We start from the raw sequence: 15,302 nt of genomic DNA, 5'->3' as shown, positions 1-15,302 counted from the left end.
GCCCCCTCCCTTCTTTTGGTTTAGAAACGCTGAGGCTGGAGAGGGGCCCCTGCTTCCTCCCAGACAGCCCCATCTGTGGGGTCCCGCCCCATCTGTGGGGTCCCGCCCCATCCGTGGGGTCACGTCCTCTGGAGAGAACTTGTCCTTGGGAGGGGTGGAGGCTCTGTCTCTCAACCTCAGGTCTTAATGAGAGCCAACCCCATCGTGATTCTTGGACATCTGCTTTCCTGCAGGGACGGTCCAGCCAGCGGCCAAGATGTCCTCGGTGGGGAAGGCGACCCAGGTTCCCGGAGGGAAAGTCTACCAGCAGATCTTTGATGCTGAGGTAGGCCTGTCTCCCCTCTTTCTGCTCCTCAAACTGTTCTGTTCCCCACACTTCCCTCTCCTTCCCTCCAAAACTTCCCTCCCGCTGAAGTCTTCCTTGCCTGGTAATCTAATGAAATAAGGGCTTGGAAAATTGCTTTAATTTAAAAAATAATTCTTATTAGTTCTTAAAGTATAAGAATATAAAATTAAAGTGTCTATTCTTGAAAATAAGAAAATTTAAATTAAAAACTTTAAATTACTCAGAAATAGTCAGAATTAACCATTTATTGGATGCCCTTTTTTCTATGAACAAAAACAATTCTAATTTTTCTATTTAAAAACTGTGTTTGAGCCCAGGCCGGCATGGCTCAGTGGTTGAGCGTCGACCTATGAACCAGAGAAGGTCACAGTTTGATTCCTGGTCAGGGCACATGCCCGGGTTGGGGGCTCAATCCCCTGTGTGGGGTGTGCAGGAGGCAGCCAATCGATGATTCTCTCTCACCATTGATATTTCTGTCTTTTTCTTCCTCTCCCTCCCTCTCTGAAATCAATAAAATTATATTTAATTTCAAAATCAGTAAGTCAATAAATAATAAAAACTGAGTTTGATTTTACACTAGTGTTTTGAAACCAGCTTTTCCCTGTTAACAGTATTTCACAGACCTTTCCCATGTCAGTATTCATATACTTCGTGACATTTAGTGGCTGCCTAGTTGATGTAGGGCTGCCTGTAATGTACTAAAGTAACATAGGTATTGGAATTGCCTTGTCATCTATAAAAAACTGCACAGACAAAACGAATCTTAAAAGAAACACGCAGACTTGAACACTTCCTTTCGAGTTATGTACTGCTTATTTAGAAGGGATTTGTATTCCTACTTTGAACCCTAAAAAATGTTCTCTATAGAAGGCTTGGAAATTATGAAAGGATAAAGAGACCAAAGAAACAAATGATCCTTATTCACATGATCCTGCTCCTGGAAGCAGGACAACATTCTTAATGTTTGGCATATGTTCTGTACGTTTCAGAGACTCCTGTCCCACCAGAATGTTTGGTCTTTTTTCTACGCATTTAAAATGTTGAGATCATACACTATCAGTAGGTTATAATTTATCTCTTTTAAAATATATTTTTATTGATTTCAGAGAGGAAGGGAGAGGGAGAGATTGAAACATCAATGATGAGAATCATTGATTGGCTGCCTCCTGCACACACCACACTGGGGATCGAGCCTGCAACCCCGGCATGTGCCCTGACCAGGAATCAAACCGTGACCTCCTGGTTCATAGGTCGATGCTCAACCACTAAGCCATGCCGGGCAGGCTTAATTTATCTTTTAACTGATATGTTTTATAGCATAGCATATCATATCATATACTATGTCATATCATATGTCACAAAAAATCCTAAGTCTCATTTTTAATAAATGCCTAACATTCCATTGAAGGGACCTACAATGTCCCTTCAACCAATCCCCTATTGGACAGTTCCTTTTTTCCAATTCCTTGTGATTATAAAAATGCTGGTCTTGGTCTTCATTAAAATTTCTTAAAAGATGTCTTCCTGGAAGTGGCTGAATGGCTGTTATAGGGAGCGGAGAACCCTTCTGTATGAGGTGTGCCCTACCTGGGGTTGGAGGCCCTACTGGGTTGGAGGCCCTACCTGGGGTTGGAGGCCCTACTGGGTTGGAGGCCTTCCTGCAAAGCCCCTTCCTACTGGCAGGTTCCCACTGGATCTCCTAAGCCTGCGCAGTCAGCCTGAGGGTGCTGGGAAGTCTGTGCTCTGACCCCTCCCCCAACTGGATCTTTGGATTCAGGTGCAGCTGGTCCACTCCCTGGTGACCTCCAGGAAGCGAGATGGGGAGAGTTCCATGGTCCTGAAGAACACCAGCAAGCCCTTGATGAAGAAGGTGGATATTCCTGAAGGGGAGATGTTGTCCCCTCGGCAGCACAAGTGGATGCACAGCCTACCCAATGACTGGGTCACGGAAAACCCTGTTTTCTACAGGTAGGTGCTGCCGTCCAGGCCACATGCCCACACACTGGGGGTGCATCAGAGCCTTCAAAAACTCAAAAAGAGCTCACACAAGATGAGTGCTAGGTAGGGAGGTAATAACACCTGCTTTTTAGGACTGTTTGCTTTTCCCTTTCTTCCCCCTCCCCCCAAATTATTGATTAAGTGCCAAGGGCCAAGGCATTGGGCATGGGGATCCCACCCTCCTGAAATTTGAGGCCTCTACAGTTAATAAATAAGCTGGTCTCCCCAAAGGTGGGAAGGCTCTGACACAGAGGATGGTGGTGGGACAGAAGTCCAGAAAGCTCTCTGGAGAGGGGCCTCAGCTGAGCCCAGAGGATGAGGGAAGGGAAGCATGGGCAAGGCTCTGTCCACGGATGGGCTCGGTCCACTGCCGAAGGCTGAAGAAGTCAGTGGCCTGGGGAGAGGAAGAAGAGGCTGGGAGAGGCTTGCATGCCACAGTCGGTATTTTGGACATTACTGAAGTGAGCAGCTGATTTTTATTATTAAGGCCTTCTGGGTGCCACATGCAGAATCTAGGGAGCTGCAAGAAGAGGCAGGCAGGAGGCCTCAGCAGTCCATTTAAGCTTGGTGGGACCTCAAGAGGGAGAGTAGGGCATGTCAGGTATATTTTGGAGGCAGAACCTAAGGACCAGGTGCTGGATTGGATCTGAGGAGTCCTAGGTCTCTGGCCTGAGCTCCTGGATGGACAGCTGAGGTGCCATTTCCTGAGGTGGGAGCCGATGGGTTTGGAGCAGAGAGATCAGGGGTTCCTTCTGAACTTCCAAATTCAGAAGCTGAACTTGAGATTCCTGAGCAGAGGATTTCAGCTCCCTGAGCTCGGACTCCTTAAGTGGGAACACAGGTAAGGTAAGCCAGGGTTGCATCTTCCTTTGGGGAACTTGGAAGAATGTAGCAGAAGCTGGGCTCTTCAAGTTCCCTGCAAGTCATAACCCTCTCAGGGCTGGGACTCTGGGACCTGAAGTCAGTCCTCCTCCAGAGCTGCCCTGAGGGTGAGGGGGTTGGGGTTTTATTGTTCCTTTCTGCTTCTTCCTCAGGGAAAAGAAAATAGCTGAGAAGAAAAAAGCTCAAGAGAGTGAGAGCACCATCGCTGCCCGGGAAGTCCGGGGCCTCATGGACACCATCGGTGAGCCTCCGATCAGCCAGTGAGGGCAGCCCCTGGGGACCTCCTAGGAGCTTAATGTTGAAGCACCTGCAGCTCACACTGTGTAGAGCTCCCACTCAGGCTTCTCCCTGAGCCTTCTCCCCTGGGCCTTCTCCCCTGGCCCTTCTCCTCTGAACCTTCTCCCCTGAACCTTCTCCCCTGAACCTTCTCCCCTGAACCTTCTCCCCTGGGCCTTCTCCCCTGAACCTTCTCCCCTGAACCTTCTCCCCTGGGCCTTCTCCCCTGAACCTTATCCCCTGAACCTTCTCCCCTGGGCCTTCTCCCCTGAACCTTCTCCCCTGAACCTTCTCCCCTGGGCCTTCTCCCCTGAACCTTCTCCCCTGAACCTTCTCCCCTGAACCTTCTCCCCTGGGCCTTCTCCCCTGGGCCTTCTCCCCTGAACCTTCTCCCCTGAACCTTCTCCCCTGAACCTTCTCCCCTGGGCCTTCTCCCCTGAGCCTTCTCCCCTGAACCTTCTCCCCTGAACCTTCTCCCCTGGGCCTTCTCCCCTGAACCTTCTCCCCTGAACCATCTCCCCTGAACCTTCTCCCCTGAACCTTCTCCCCTGGGCCTTCTCCCCTGAACCTTCTCCCCTGAACCTTCTCCCCTGGGCCTTCTCCCCTGAACCTTCTCCCCTGAACCTTCTCCCTGAACCTTCTCCCCTGAACCTTCTCCCCTGGGCCTTCTCCCCTGAACCTTCTCCCCTGAACCTTCTCCCCTGGGCCTTCTCCCCTGAACCTTCTCCCCTGAACCTTCTCCCCTGAACCTTCTCCCCTGGGCCTTCTCCCCTGAACCTTCTCCCCTGAACCTTCTCCCCTAGGCCTTCTCCTCTGGGCCTTCTCCCCTGAACCTTCTCCCCTGAACCTTTTCCCCTGGGCCTTCTCCCCTGAACCTTCTCCCCTGAACCTTCTCCCCTGGGCCTTCTCCCCTGAACCTTCTCCCCTGAACCTTCTCCCCTGAGCCTTCTCCCCTGAACCTTCTCCCCTGGGCCTTCTCCCCTGAACCTTCTCCCCTAGGCCTTCTCTCCTGAGCCTTCTGCCCTGAACCTTCTCCCCTGAATCTTCTCCCCTGGGCCTTCTCCCCTGAGCCTTCTGCCCTGAACCTTCTCCCCTGAATCTTCTCCCCTGGGCCTTCTCCCCTGAACCTTCTCCCCTGAACCTTCTCCCCTGAACCTTCTCCCCTGAACCTTCTCCCCTGGGCCTTCTCCCCTGAACCTTCTCCCCTGAACCTTCTCCCCTGGGCCTTCTCCCCTGAACCTTCTCCCCTGAACCTTCTCCTCTGGGCCTTCTCCCCTGAACCTTCTCCCCTGAACCTTCTCCCCTGAACCTTCTCCCCTGAACCTTCTCCCCTGGGCCTTCTCCCCTGAACATTATCCCCTGAACCTTCTCCCCTGGGCCTTCTCCCCTGAACCTTCTCCCCTGAACCTTCTCCCCTGGGCCTTCTCCCCTGAACCTTCTCCCCTGAACCTTCTCCCCTGGGCCTTCTCCCCTGAACCTTCTCCCCTGAACCTTCTCCTCTGGGCCTTCTCCCCTGAACCTTCTCCCCTGAACCTTCTCCCCTGGGCCTTCTCCCCTGAACCTTCTCCCCTGAACCTTATCCCCTGAACCTTCTCCCCTGAACCTTCTCCCCTGGGCCTTCTCCCCTGAGCCTTCTCCCCTGAACCTTCTCCCCTGGGCCTTCTCCCCTGAACCTTCTCCCCTGAACCTTCTCCTCTGGGCCTTCTCCCCTGAACCTTCTCCCCTGAACCTTCTCCCCTGGGCCTTCTCCCCTGAACCTTCTCCACCGAACCTTCTCCCCTGAGCCTTCTCCCCTGGGCCTTCTCCCCTGAACCTTCTCCCCTGAATCTTCTCCCCTGGGCCTTCTCCCCTGAACCTTCTCCCCTGGGCCTTCTTTCCTGAACCTTCTCCCCTGAGCCTTCTCCCCTGGGCCTTCTCCCCTGGGCCTTCTCCCCTGAACCTTCTCCCCTGGGCCTTCTCCCCTGGGCCTTCTCTTCTGGGCCTTCTCCCCTGGGCCTTCTCCCCTGAACCTTCTCCCCTGAACCTTCTCCCCTGGGCCTTCTCCCCTGGGCCTTCTCCCCTGGGCCTTCTCCCCTGGGCCTTCTCCCCTGAGCCTTCTCCCAGTGCAGGGAGCTGGCGGAGGAGGAAGGGACTTCCTGCACTATCACTATTTACTAATGAAAACCAGTTGGTAATGGATGATGCTGGCTTTACTGTGATTTCACAAGAGAATTTCTCACTCCACATTTTCTTCCTTCATACCACATACTTAATTGACTTTATCTCAATAATAAGGGTCTTTTTCTTTTCTTTCTTTCTTTTAATATATCTTTATTGATTTCAGAGAGGAAGGGAGAGGGAAAGAGAGATAGAAACTTCAATGATGAGAGAGAATTACTGATCACATCCCCCACTGGGGAATCAAGCCTGCAACTCAGGCATGTGCCCTTGACCAGAATCGAAACTGGGACCCTTCAGTCCACAGGCTAACACTCTATCCACTGAGCCAAACCAGCCAGGGCGGAGGGGTCTTTTTATTTATGATTATAAATGTAATACCTGCTCTATGGAAAAACAGAGAAAGGAGATAAGTAAAAACTCCCCCTCTACAATAGCACCCCTTCTCCTCCCAAGAGTGCCCACCCCCATGAACCAGGTGATGTTCAGCTTCCGCATAGGTTCAGGGGACAGCAGAGCAGAGTGAGATGGCAGACCCTGCTCAGCCACTGACTGCCTTTGTTCTTTAACTCCAAGCCCGAGTGTCCTCGCTTGTAAAATAAGACCAATAAGTAATTGAGGTAGAACAATAGCTGGTACATGTAAGTGTTGTTATTCTTACTTTTGTATGTATTTCCTTCTATAAAACTAATTTTTAAAAGACATAATGGGCCCCGTTCTATACATACCATTTTGGAACTTTCTGTCAGTATTTAACTGCATATGTGAGGCTTTGTTTCCTGTAGCACTTACGGATCACCTCCTCTTCCCTCTTTTTCCTCAAACCACTGCTGGCATGGTTTCAGGCTGCATCCCCTGAGCCAGGGTACTGTGTGCCTTGCTGCCTTTTCCTGGGAGCCTTCCCCTTGCCTGGGAGGTCTGAGGACAGCCTCCCTACCTCTGTTGTTCTCCCCCAGTTCCTGAGAGGGTCAGCACCGTCACCTTCCAGGGGGACTATAAGAGGAAGAGCTACGAGAACGCTCTGATGAGTTTTAAGGAGGAGATCGCTCAGATTGGGATGGTGAGAACCTTTGCTTTTGCTCCCCTTCTATCCTTGGGCCTCCGAAGGCAGGTTGGTCCCTGCCCCCAACCTCCTTTTCCCCCCAGCTCCCAGGTTCTCAGTGGCCCACCGTAGTGTGGACAGAACCACAGTAGACAGGTCTGAGGGTTGGTTATCTCCTACGTCAGGTTCTGTCATTATTCCCATGTGACGGGTGAGCCCAGGAAGTCTTGTCTAAATTGGCCTTTAAGGGGCCAAGTGGAAACTGGACTCCAGGTCTGGTGCCAAAGCCGAGTCTTATAGCCTTTGATCTCCCCGCTTAATCCTATTCATGGGGCCCAGCTCATCACTTTGTCAATATGCCCCAACTGGGCATGAGCTCTGTGGCTTTGGTCACACAACATAACTGAGCCTTAGTCCCCTCTGAAGTAAACCTGGAGTTCTTTATGGACCACTTTCCCTTTCTTTCCTTCCTTCCTTCCTTCCTTCCTTCCTTCCTTCCTTCCTTCCTTCCTTCCTTCTTTCTTTCTTTCTTTCTTTCTTTCTTTCTTTCTTTCTTTCTTTCTTTCTTTCTTTCTTTCTTTCTTGTTGTAGTTAATCCTCACTTGAGGACACTTTTTTATTGCTTTTTAGAAACAGTGGAAGGGGGGCGGGAGAGAGAGAGATTCATGTGAGAGAGACGTGCCAATTGGTTGCCTCCTGAACCCACCACAAGCAGAGCCGGGGATAAAACATGCAACCCAAGTATGTGCCCTTGACCGGGAATCCAACCCGCAACCCTTCGGTGCGTGGGCCGACACTTTAACCACTGAGCAAGACCGGCCAGGGCTTATGGCCTTCTTTTTAATTTAAAAAAAATTTTTTTGGCCTTCTTTAATGAATATTTGTTGAGTCCCAACCATGGGCCTGGCCAAATGTCAGCACCTACTTGCCAGGCTGTGGTGAGGACCAAGTGAGTGTGAGGACAAGCTCTACGCTTAGCATAGAGCATGTGCCTTGAATGGCGGCTGCCCCCGTGCTCTAGCTGTGAGCTGATTAGTGAGTCTTCACTCCTCAGGTCTGGGTAAGAATTATTACTTTTGAAACAGGACCTCGGCCGATTCTTCCTCAGTACAGATTGGGGGGCTTCCTCCTGCCCCGAGGCTATTGATGCTGTAGCCATCGCCCTCCTGGCCCGTTTTAGGAAATGGAACCTCTCATCTTGGAGCCAGGAGCACTTCTTTTAAAAAAGCTGGCTGAGTTTAACGAAAACATCAACTGTCTCTTCAAAGTAGTGGAAAATGACACAAACCTGGAAGACTACGACATCCAAGTAGGGGCCCCTGGTGGGCTGGCTGGCCCCCATCCCCATCCTTCTTCCCTCCCTGCCCTTGTCCTCCCAGCCTCACCCGAACTTCTCGGCACAGATCCTGATGGAGCTGTGGGATCAGGTGGCCCAGAGGTTCCTGCTCCAGAAGCAGGGGATTAAGGAGCTGGATGAGACACTGAACTCGCTCGAGTTCTCCCGGGCAGATAGAGTGAGTCGGCCCGCCAGTGGATGGGCTCTTGGTGGTTTCCACGGGTAGGAGGCATCATCTGTTTCCTTTCAGTTCTCCAGGACGAGCGAGAGTCACTAACTATGGCGCCTTGTCGTTTCCAGATAAAAAGCGTGTTGAAGAAATACGTGCTGATCATAGAGAAAACCTCCTACCTCATGCAGCCCGACGTGTACAGGCTGATAAATAAAGAAGCCATGGTGAGTGGTTTTCACGTGCCCCAGAGCCAGGTGCCTCAGAAATGAGGGACTTCTCACAGGTAGCATTTCCAAGTAACTCCGTGACCACTTAGGTTCAGAACCAGAATCTTAGTTAAGTATTTTCAATGGGACTCTTTCTAAAGTACAATTTCATGCTTCCCTGCTGTCTTCATCTCTGTCTACCCAACGCAGCGTCATCATGTTGAGCACTGACGATTTCACAGGTGCCTCCTGGGCCATGTCTCAGCTACCGTGTGCCGTGCAACAGGGGCTACACTGTGGGGCATTGTCTCGCAGCTGTCACAGTCGCGGGGGGGGGGGGGGGGGGTTGGTGCGCTCATGAGTGACGCCCGCCTGCTCTGTTAGTCTAGTTTTCCTGGTGGTTCTTGTCTCTCGTTCCGCGGAACCATGCCTGCCCCCTGCCTTTGTTCCCACTGCTTCCCTGTCCACAACCCCAGCCTTCCCGGCTGCTTTCTGTGGGATTAAAAATACAAGAAATCCAAGGTTGTTTTTGAGGCCTCCCCAGTCCGTTAAGTCTGGCTCCCCTGCCGCACAAAAGGATGCTTCTTTTGGCCTCTCCGAGGCGCGTTTTGCCTGCAGGGGTTTCCAGGTCCTCGCAGAGAGCTGGGCAGCCAGATGATGGCAAAGGGAGTACAGCGTTCAGAATCACAGGTGGGCTCAGCCCAGGTCTGTGTCTGGGGTCTTGAGCAAAGCACAGGCAGGGAGCGAGCACGGACGTCTCTCTCCACTGCCCAGGCATGAAATAACTCAGCTCCTGTACCTGGAGCTCCCTGTCCATAAAATGGGGATAATAATACCTACCCCCCAGCACTTGTTGGGAGGATGACAACAGAAGGGCTGGCTCAGCAACGGCAGCTCTCATTTTGAAACAAGCAAGACTTCTTAACTTTTGTCCATTTGATCCATTAGGGGCGTCAGAGTTAGCAATGTCCTGGTTTTGTTTCACTGTCTGACTTCCCTGGGTTTATTTTACTCATTATAACACTGGCACATGCTACTTGTTCTGTGTGCATTTCTCTCATTGGATTTCGAGAATTCCATGTGCTGTGCATATCTTCACGTCACGGCTGCAGACTGGGAGGTTCGGGAGACACTTACCAATGCATCAAGCCTCAGGTTCCAATGACAAGTGTTGCAGGAAGTTCTACTCACTGCGCTTGGCAGGCCCTCGCCCCCAGCCCAGAAGTGCCTGGAGGGTTCTCGGAAATGTGTGGAGGCCCTTTTGGATGCTGTCCTCCCTGGGGGAATAGGAGAGGCTGCTCGCAATGCAGGGGGCAGGGATGTAAGTGGCAGAGCAGTACCACACAATGAAGAACTTTCCCACTGCCGTGCCACGCGTGCCCGGGACAGAACACTGAGAGGACTGCCGACGAAGGTCCTCGCTCTGGCCCCCTTTGGTAACTGGATCCCGGTTCTCAGCATGGCCATATGTGGCTGGTCCCTGATGGCATGAGCACTCTGCTTTTGGAACAAATTTATTAAAAAACAAAACAGAAAACAGTTAAACACTGAGAGCCCGCTGGCGTGCTTAGCTCCAGTGAGCCAAAATCGGTGTCTTTAACCAACAGTCGGAGGCGGCTTTGGAGCTGGGTTGAAGCTCACATGATCGCGGTTCATGGTTAAGCCTTCGGCAAAGACTCTGGTCACTTCCATGGCTATTGGGCCCCGGGCAGCTTCTTGGAGTGCCCAGTGACCCCTCAGGACTCCTCAGACACCGCCACCCCGCTGCTTGGCCACGGCCTCACTGGGCCCCCTCCCCACCCCCTCAGCCCACACCTCAGCCTGCACCTCACCTGGTCCCTCTCCAGCCTCCCATCACCCTGTCCAACTGAGCCTTGTTCTGACCTTCAAGAGCCGCCCAACCCACCTAGAGCCTGCCTGCCTGTGACCACAGGTCATAAACCAAGCCCTGCTGGGCAACCGGAGGGCCATCGCGCAGCTGTTTGTCAATCTGATGGAGGCCACGCTGAAGCAGGAGCTCGAGAGCCGCCGCCGCTGGCAGAGCCTGGTTGATGGCTGGAAAGCTACCAAGAAGGATATCCTGATGCAGAGCCTGAGGTCAGTGGCTGCCCCGCTCACCTGGCCGGCCGGCATGGGCAGTGGGGAGGCATTCTCCCTCCCTTTTTGCGGGTGCTTTAAAATGCTGCTGTTTTCTGGTGGTAAATGTAATATGCGCTATTGTTTTAAAAGTTAAAATAGATAAAAGCATAAAGAAGAACTTGAAAATCACTGCAGTGAGAAGCACAGCTGGTGTTTTGGTGTATTTTCTCCCCGGCGTTTTGAGACCCATGCTGCGTGTGTAGATTTGCATTTTATTTTTCTCACAAGCGTTTTCTGAGAGCAGTACAAACTGTTTGGCAGCGTTAGTCTGGTTATCTGCCCAATTTCCACTCTTTACTCTTTCACGTGGCCTTGCGTTATTGGGGTGAAAAGAACGGCTTCAATGTGTCCCACTCGGATGGCAAATTTCACCCAGGGGCGGGAAGGTGAAGTGAAGGCCGTCTCCACGCTTCCTCTGCCAGGTGGCACTTTTGTTAATACTGACATAAGGGTCCTGGGCCTTTGGGCCAACAAACAAGGCATTCTTTTGCTAAGAAAGGGATGCCTTGAGCCAGGATGTCTGAGGACACAGAGTGTCCGTCCGTGTGTGCTGTGGGTCCGGAGGTGTACATCTGCGCTTCCAGATGGGAGCACCAGAGTCGGACACTGAGGGTGAAGGAACGTGTGCTGAGGCCTGGCTCCACCTGTACTTTCCCTGTGACCTTGGTCTAGCACTTGACCACTTGGAGCCTTTCTCTCCTTGGGCCAAGCGGGCACGGTGAACTGGTGACAGGTCAGTGATGCTCAGCAAGACGCTGCATTAAACGTGTCAGCTCTGGACCTGGGAGGTTGTTAACAAATGTCGGTAATCATCAACAGTGGTGGCAGAAGCTGACATTCACTGGGCATTTCCCATGAGTCAGGCCCGGCGCTAAGGGCGTTGCTTGCAATATCTGGCTGGGTCTTGATCATCCTCAGCTCCATTACAGAAGAGGAACCTGCGATTCCGAGTGGAGGGTAGTGACTTGCCCAAGGCCACAGAGCTGGCAGGCAGCAGGCAGGTGCCTCACCCGGATCTGAGCCTGCTGGTCTCATGCTCTTAGCACCAGAGTCTCACTGACAGGGCCTTGGTTCTAATCTCCCCTCCGCGCCCCCCTCCTTTCCGCAGTGCCCCAGAGGCCCAAGGTGGGGAGGAAGGGGCTGGGAGTGGAGGAAGGGTGCTGGAGTTCTGAATGTTCTTACCATGGGTCTCATCCCTTTTCTCCCAACCACTTTGCCCCCACCCCGTCTTTTCTCCATGGTGCCAATGTGTCTGGATACCCAGTGAGTTCATGGCCAGTGAGAGGATCCAGAATCCTTTAGCCGTGAAGAAGGAGCTGGAGAACATGCTGAAGAAACAGAAAGCCCTGCAGGGAAAGCGGCTGAGGCATATCTGCACCATCTGGTACAGCGGGACGGGTCCCTGGGGAGGGGTGCCCCTGGGCATCCACAGGGGAGGCAGGCCCAGTCCCCAGCGCAGACCTTTCTCCTGAGGCATCCTCCAGACTAGGCCATCATCTCCTGGTCTCTGGGTCTGGGCCCGCACTCTGCATTGTTACAGCCCCAGTGGCAGCAGTGAACATGGTATGTTTGCTGCAGACAAAAGTTTAATGGGGCTGAACCCAAGAGGTTGGAAGGAGTCAATGGCCAGGGGGGAGGTGGGGAGACAGTGAGGGGAGAGAGGGTCAGGTTAAGGGGTTGGACTTGATCCTGAGAGCAGTGGGGAGCAGACTGGCCCCATCAGCTTTGCAGTTTGGAGAGGTCTGTGGCTGGAGGCTGGGAGGTCAGTGAGGAGACTGTTGCTATCAGACAGGGGACCTGTTAGAGGCTGTGGGCACCTCCCTCGGGTCCGGGTCCACCTAGCTCTAATCCCATAATAAGCTGTTTAGGGGGAGGTACACTGCATGTTCTAGACCCTGGAAGCCCACTGCCCGGCGAGCCTGTGGCATCCACTCCCAGCAGCAGGATGGAGCCTGTGTGGCCCTGCAGGCTGGAGGCAGTGTCTTCCTTGGTCCCTCCCATCCTGGTAACCCTGGGACTCAGGTCTCCTCACCACATTGCCCAGGTTCTCCTGGGATATAAATGACAATCAGAGCCCCACACAGCCTCCCCCTCGCTGGTACCTCCCGCTCCACATGTGGCCTCATTTTCACTCAGGTGTAAAATTAACAAGGTGGATAAAAATCTCAAAACAAGGAAAATGCTTTGTTGTTTTCCATAACTCCACTTATTTCTGACTCTGAGCCCCTGTTTGTTAAACTGGGCAAAACTCAGTGGAAACCTGCTCTGTCTGCACCTCCCCCAGCCCCTGTACTCGGGCCCAGGCCCTCTGCAGGCTTGTGGGCAGTGAGGTGGGGAGAGTGGTGCTAAGATTCCCAGGGCCCCAAGAGGGAGTTATCCAAAGTCCAGGGAGAATCCCCATGAATGTTCTTAGATGCAATAAGCATATGTGCATATAATTTTTAAATGTTTTTAATGATTTTAGAGAGAGAGAGGAAGGGAGAGTGCAAGAGAGAGATCAATCAAGATGCCTCCGGGGCACGCACCCTACTGGGGATTGAGCCCAAAACCTGGGCATGTGCCCTGACCATTAATCGAACTGGTGACCTTTCGGTGCACGGACGACCCTCAACCAACTGAGCCACACTGCTCAAAGCTAAACATAATTTTTAAATTACATTTGTATTTTTAAAAACATATTTTTATTGATTTCGGAGAGGAAGGAAGAGGGAGAGAGAGATAGAGACATCAATGATGAGAGAGATCATTGATTGGCTGCCTCCTGCACACCCCCTACTGGGGATTGAGCCGCAACTCAGGCATGTGCCCTTAACTGGAATCGAAGCTGGGACCCTTCAGTCCACAGGCTGACACATTTGTATTTTGGAGTAATGTTAGATTTACGGGAAGGTTACAAAGATAGTCCACAGAATTCCTGTCTATCCCTCCCCCAGTTTCCCTCATGTCATCATCTTGTTACCCCTGGACATTTGTCAAAACTAAGAAGCTAAACGTTGATGCATTCTCAGTAACTAAACATCAGCCTTCTTTGGATTTACTTGTTTTTCCACTAATGTCCTTTTTCTGTTCTAGGACCCAATCCAGGATGCCACACTGCATTTAGGCTTGATATTATGCTGTATACACTCTCATACCTACCTTTTGCTCTTTACTGCCCCACCATAGGTAGGGTGCCAAGATTATCCCGGGTTACATGTCTTGTCCTGACATAATCATTAATAGCATCCCCTCCCTTTCACTGTCAAAAATGTCCTGGTTTGGACAACAAATGTTATGACCCCTCTAGCCATATGCATCTTTCAAGTCATTAAATACCACCCAAAACTTAGTGGCTTAAAACAACAACCATTTCTTGTTTCTCATGACTCTGTGGGCCGGTGAGGCGGTTCCCCTGGCCGGGGCTCGCTTGGCTGGAGCTTGATGGTCTAGGATGGCCTCACTCCCAGGCCCGGAGCCTCTCTCCACTTGCTCCCTCAGCTTCCAGGAGGCTATTCCAGGCTCAAGGGCTTGGTGACGGTGGTACAGGAGTCCCTGAAACAAGGGAGGGCAGGGAAATGTTCGAGCCTTTCCCCACCTCTGCTGTGTCCTTTTTTGCTCAAGTCCCATTGGCAGAGCCCAGATCCAGGGGGAAGAAATAGACTCCACCTCCTCATGGGAGGAGCTAATTATATTTGGCCATTTTTCAATCTGCCACACTTTTAAAAAATATATTTTTTATTGATTTCAGAGAGGAATGGAGAGGGGGAGAGAGATGGAAACATCAATGATGAGAGAGAATCATTGATCAGCTGCCTCCTGCATGCCCCCTACTGGGGATCGAGCTCACAACCCAGGCATGTGCCCTTGATCAAAATCAAACCCAGGACCCTTAGTCTGCAGGCCAACGCTCTATCCACTGAGCCAAACCAGCTAGCTGCACACTTTTTTAATGACTTCACAAGAGGGTTCATTGTGCTTTACTTGGACAATTCCCTATTGTTGAATTTGAAGGTTGTGATTTTGGTGTGTTTGTAAACAGTAATGTTAAGCGACCGTCTTAATGCATAACTTTGTATGCATTTCATATTGTTATCTCAGATTAGGTTCCCAGAAGTGGTTTCCTTGCTCAAGTGAGGTAAGCTGTTTGTTTTTTTCCCATTAGGAAAATCCAGTTTTATTTTCTAAGTAACAGTCTCATCCATATGAATTACTTTTTCATGAGGTATGGGCTTGGCATCAGGAAACCCCGACAAGTCACAGACAGTGCTCCGGAGCATGCTCCCTGCAGATCCACCCATTTCCGTAAGTGGAGGTTCTATTCAGGCCTGGCTTACTTGTCCTGTCTTCCTTCCCAGTGACCTTCTGCCCCCCAACTACAGCAAAGCTCAGCTGGATGAATGGTATTCTTCTCTGGACTCCCTGAATAACAGCTTTGGTGAGTGGGGTTTGCGGGATTTCCCTCGGGTCTCTCCAGAACGCTGTTCAAGTAGTAGCTTCGTAGCAACTTCAGCTGTCAGTCAGTCATTTATCCGAGAGTTCCATATAAACTCAGGAGCGGGTGGCAAGGCCCTCCTGGGGGAAATGGGATGGGTGTGAAGGGAAGCAGAAGTTCTGAGGACTCATAGGGGACCACCAGGCCCTTGCCTGGCAGAGCCAGGGGAGCCAGGATAATTTGGGTGAGCTCTGTAGTCCTGATTCAGGCATTTTCCCGGGGAGAAGACACTTCCATTAGAAAAGGGGGAACTCCTCTTTCTATCTCCCCTCTTCCT

General features: G+C 51.7%; 1 protein-coding gene across 1 annotated transcript in view; it reads left to right on the top strand.

The window, feature by feature from the left end:
• Positions 1–244: 244 nt before the first annotated feature.
• Positions 245–15,302, top strand: part of CCDC180 (coiled-coil domain containing 180) — a gene marked incomplete at its 3' end in the record, with an annotated part of 49,206 nt that continues 34,148 nt past the window's right edge. Inside the window, exons 1-10 of the mRNA XM_079790453.1 lie at positions 245–325; positions 2,124–2,314; positions 3,379–3,467; positions 6,616–6,719; positions 7,882–8,010; positions 8,105–8,215; positions 8,338–8,433; positions 10,349–10,512; positions 11,819–11,938; positions 14,889–14,968. Coding sequence (XP_079646579.1) covers positions 257–325; positions 2,124–2,314; positions 3,379–3,467; positions 6,616–6,719; positions 7,882–8,010; positions 8,105–8,215; positions 8,338–8,433; positions 10,349–10,512; positions 11,819–11,938; positions 14,889–14,968 — 1,153 coding nt within the window. The 5' untranslated portion in view covers positions 245–256. The remainder of the gene's footprint in view (positions 326–2,123; positions 2,315–3,378; positions 3,468–6,615; positions 6,720–7,881; positions 8,011–8,104; positions 8,216–8,337; positions 8,434–10,348; positions 10,513–11,818; positions 11,939–14,888; positions 14,969–15,302) is intronic.

This window comes from Cnephaeus nilssonii, assembly GCF_951640355.1.
Source record: "Cnephaeus nilssonii genome assembly, chromosome: 14".
Classification (NCBI taxonomy): Eukaryota; Metazoa; Chordata; class Mammalia; order Chiroptera; family Vespertilionidae; genus Cnephaeus; species Cnephaeus nilssonii.
The sequence above is the reverse complement of the archived record's forward strand: the minus strand, read 5'-3'. Positions and strand labels throughout refer to the sequence as shown.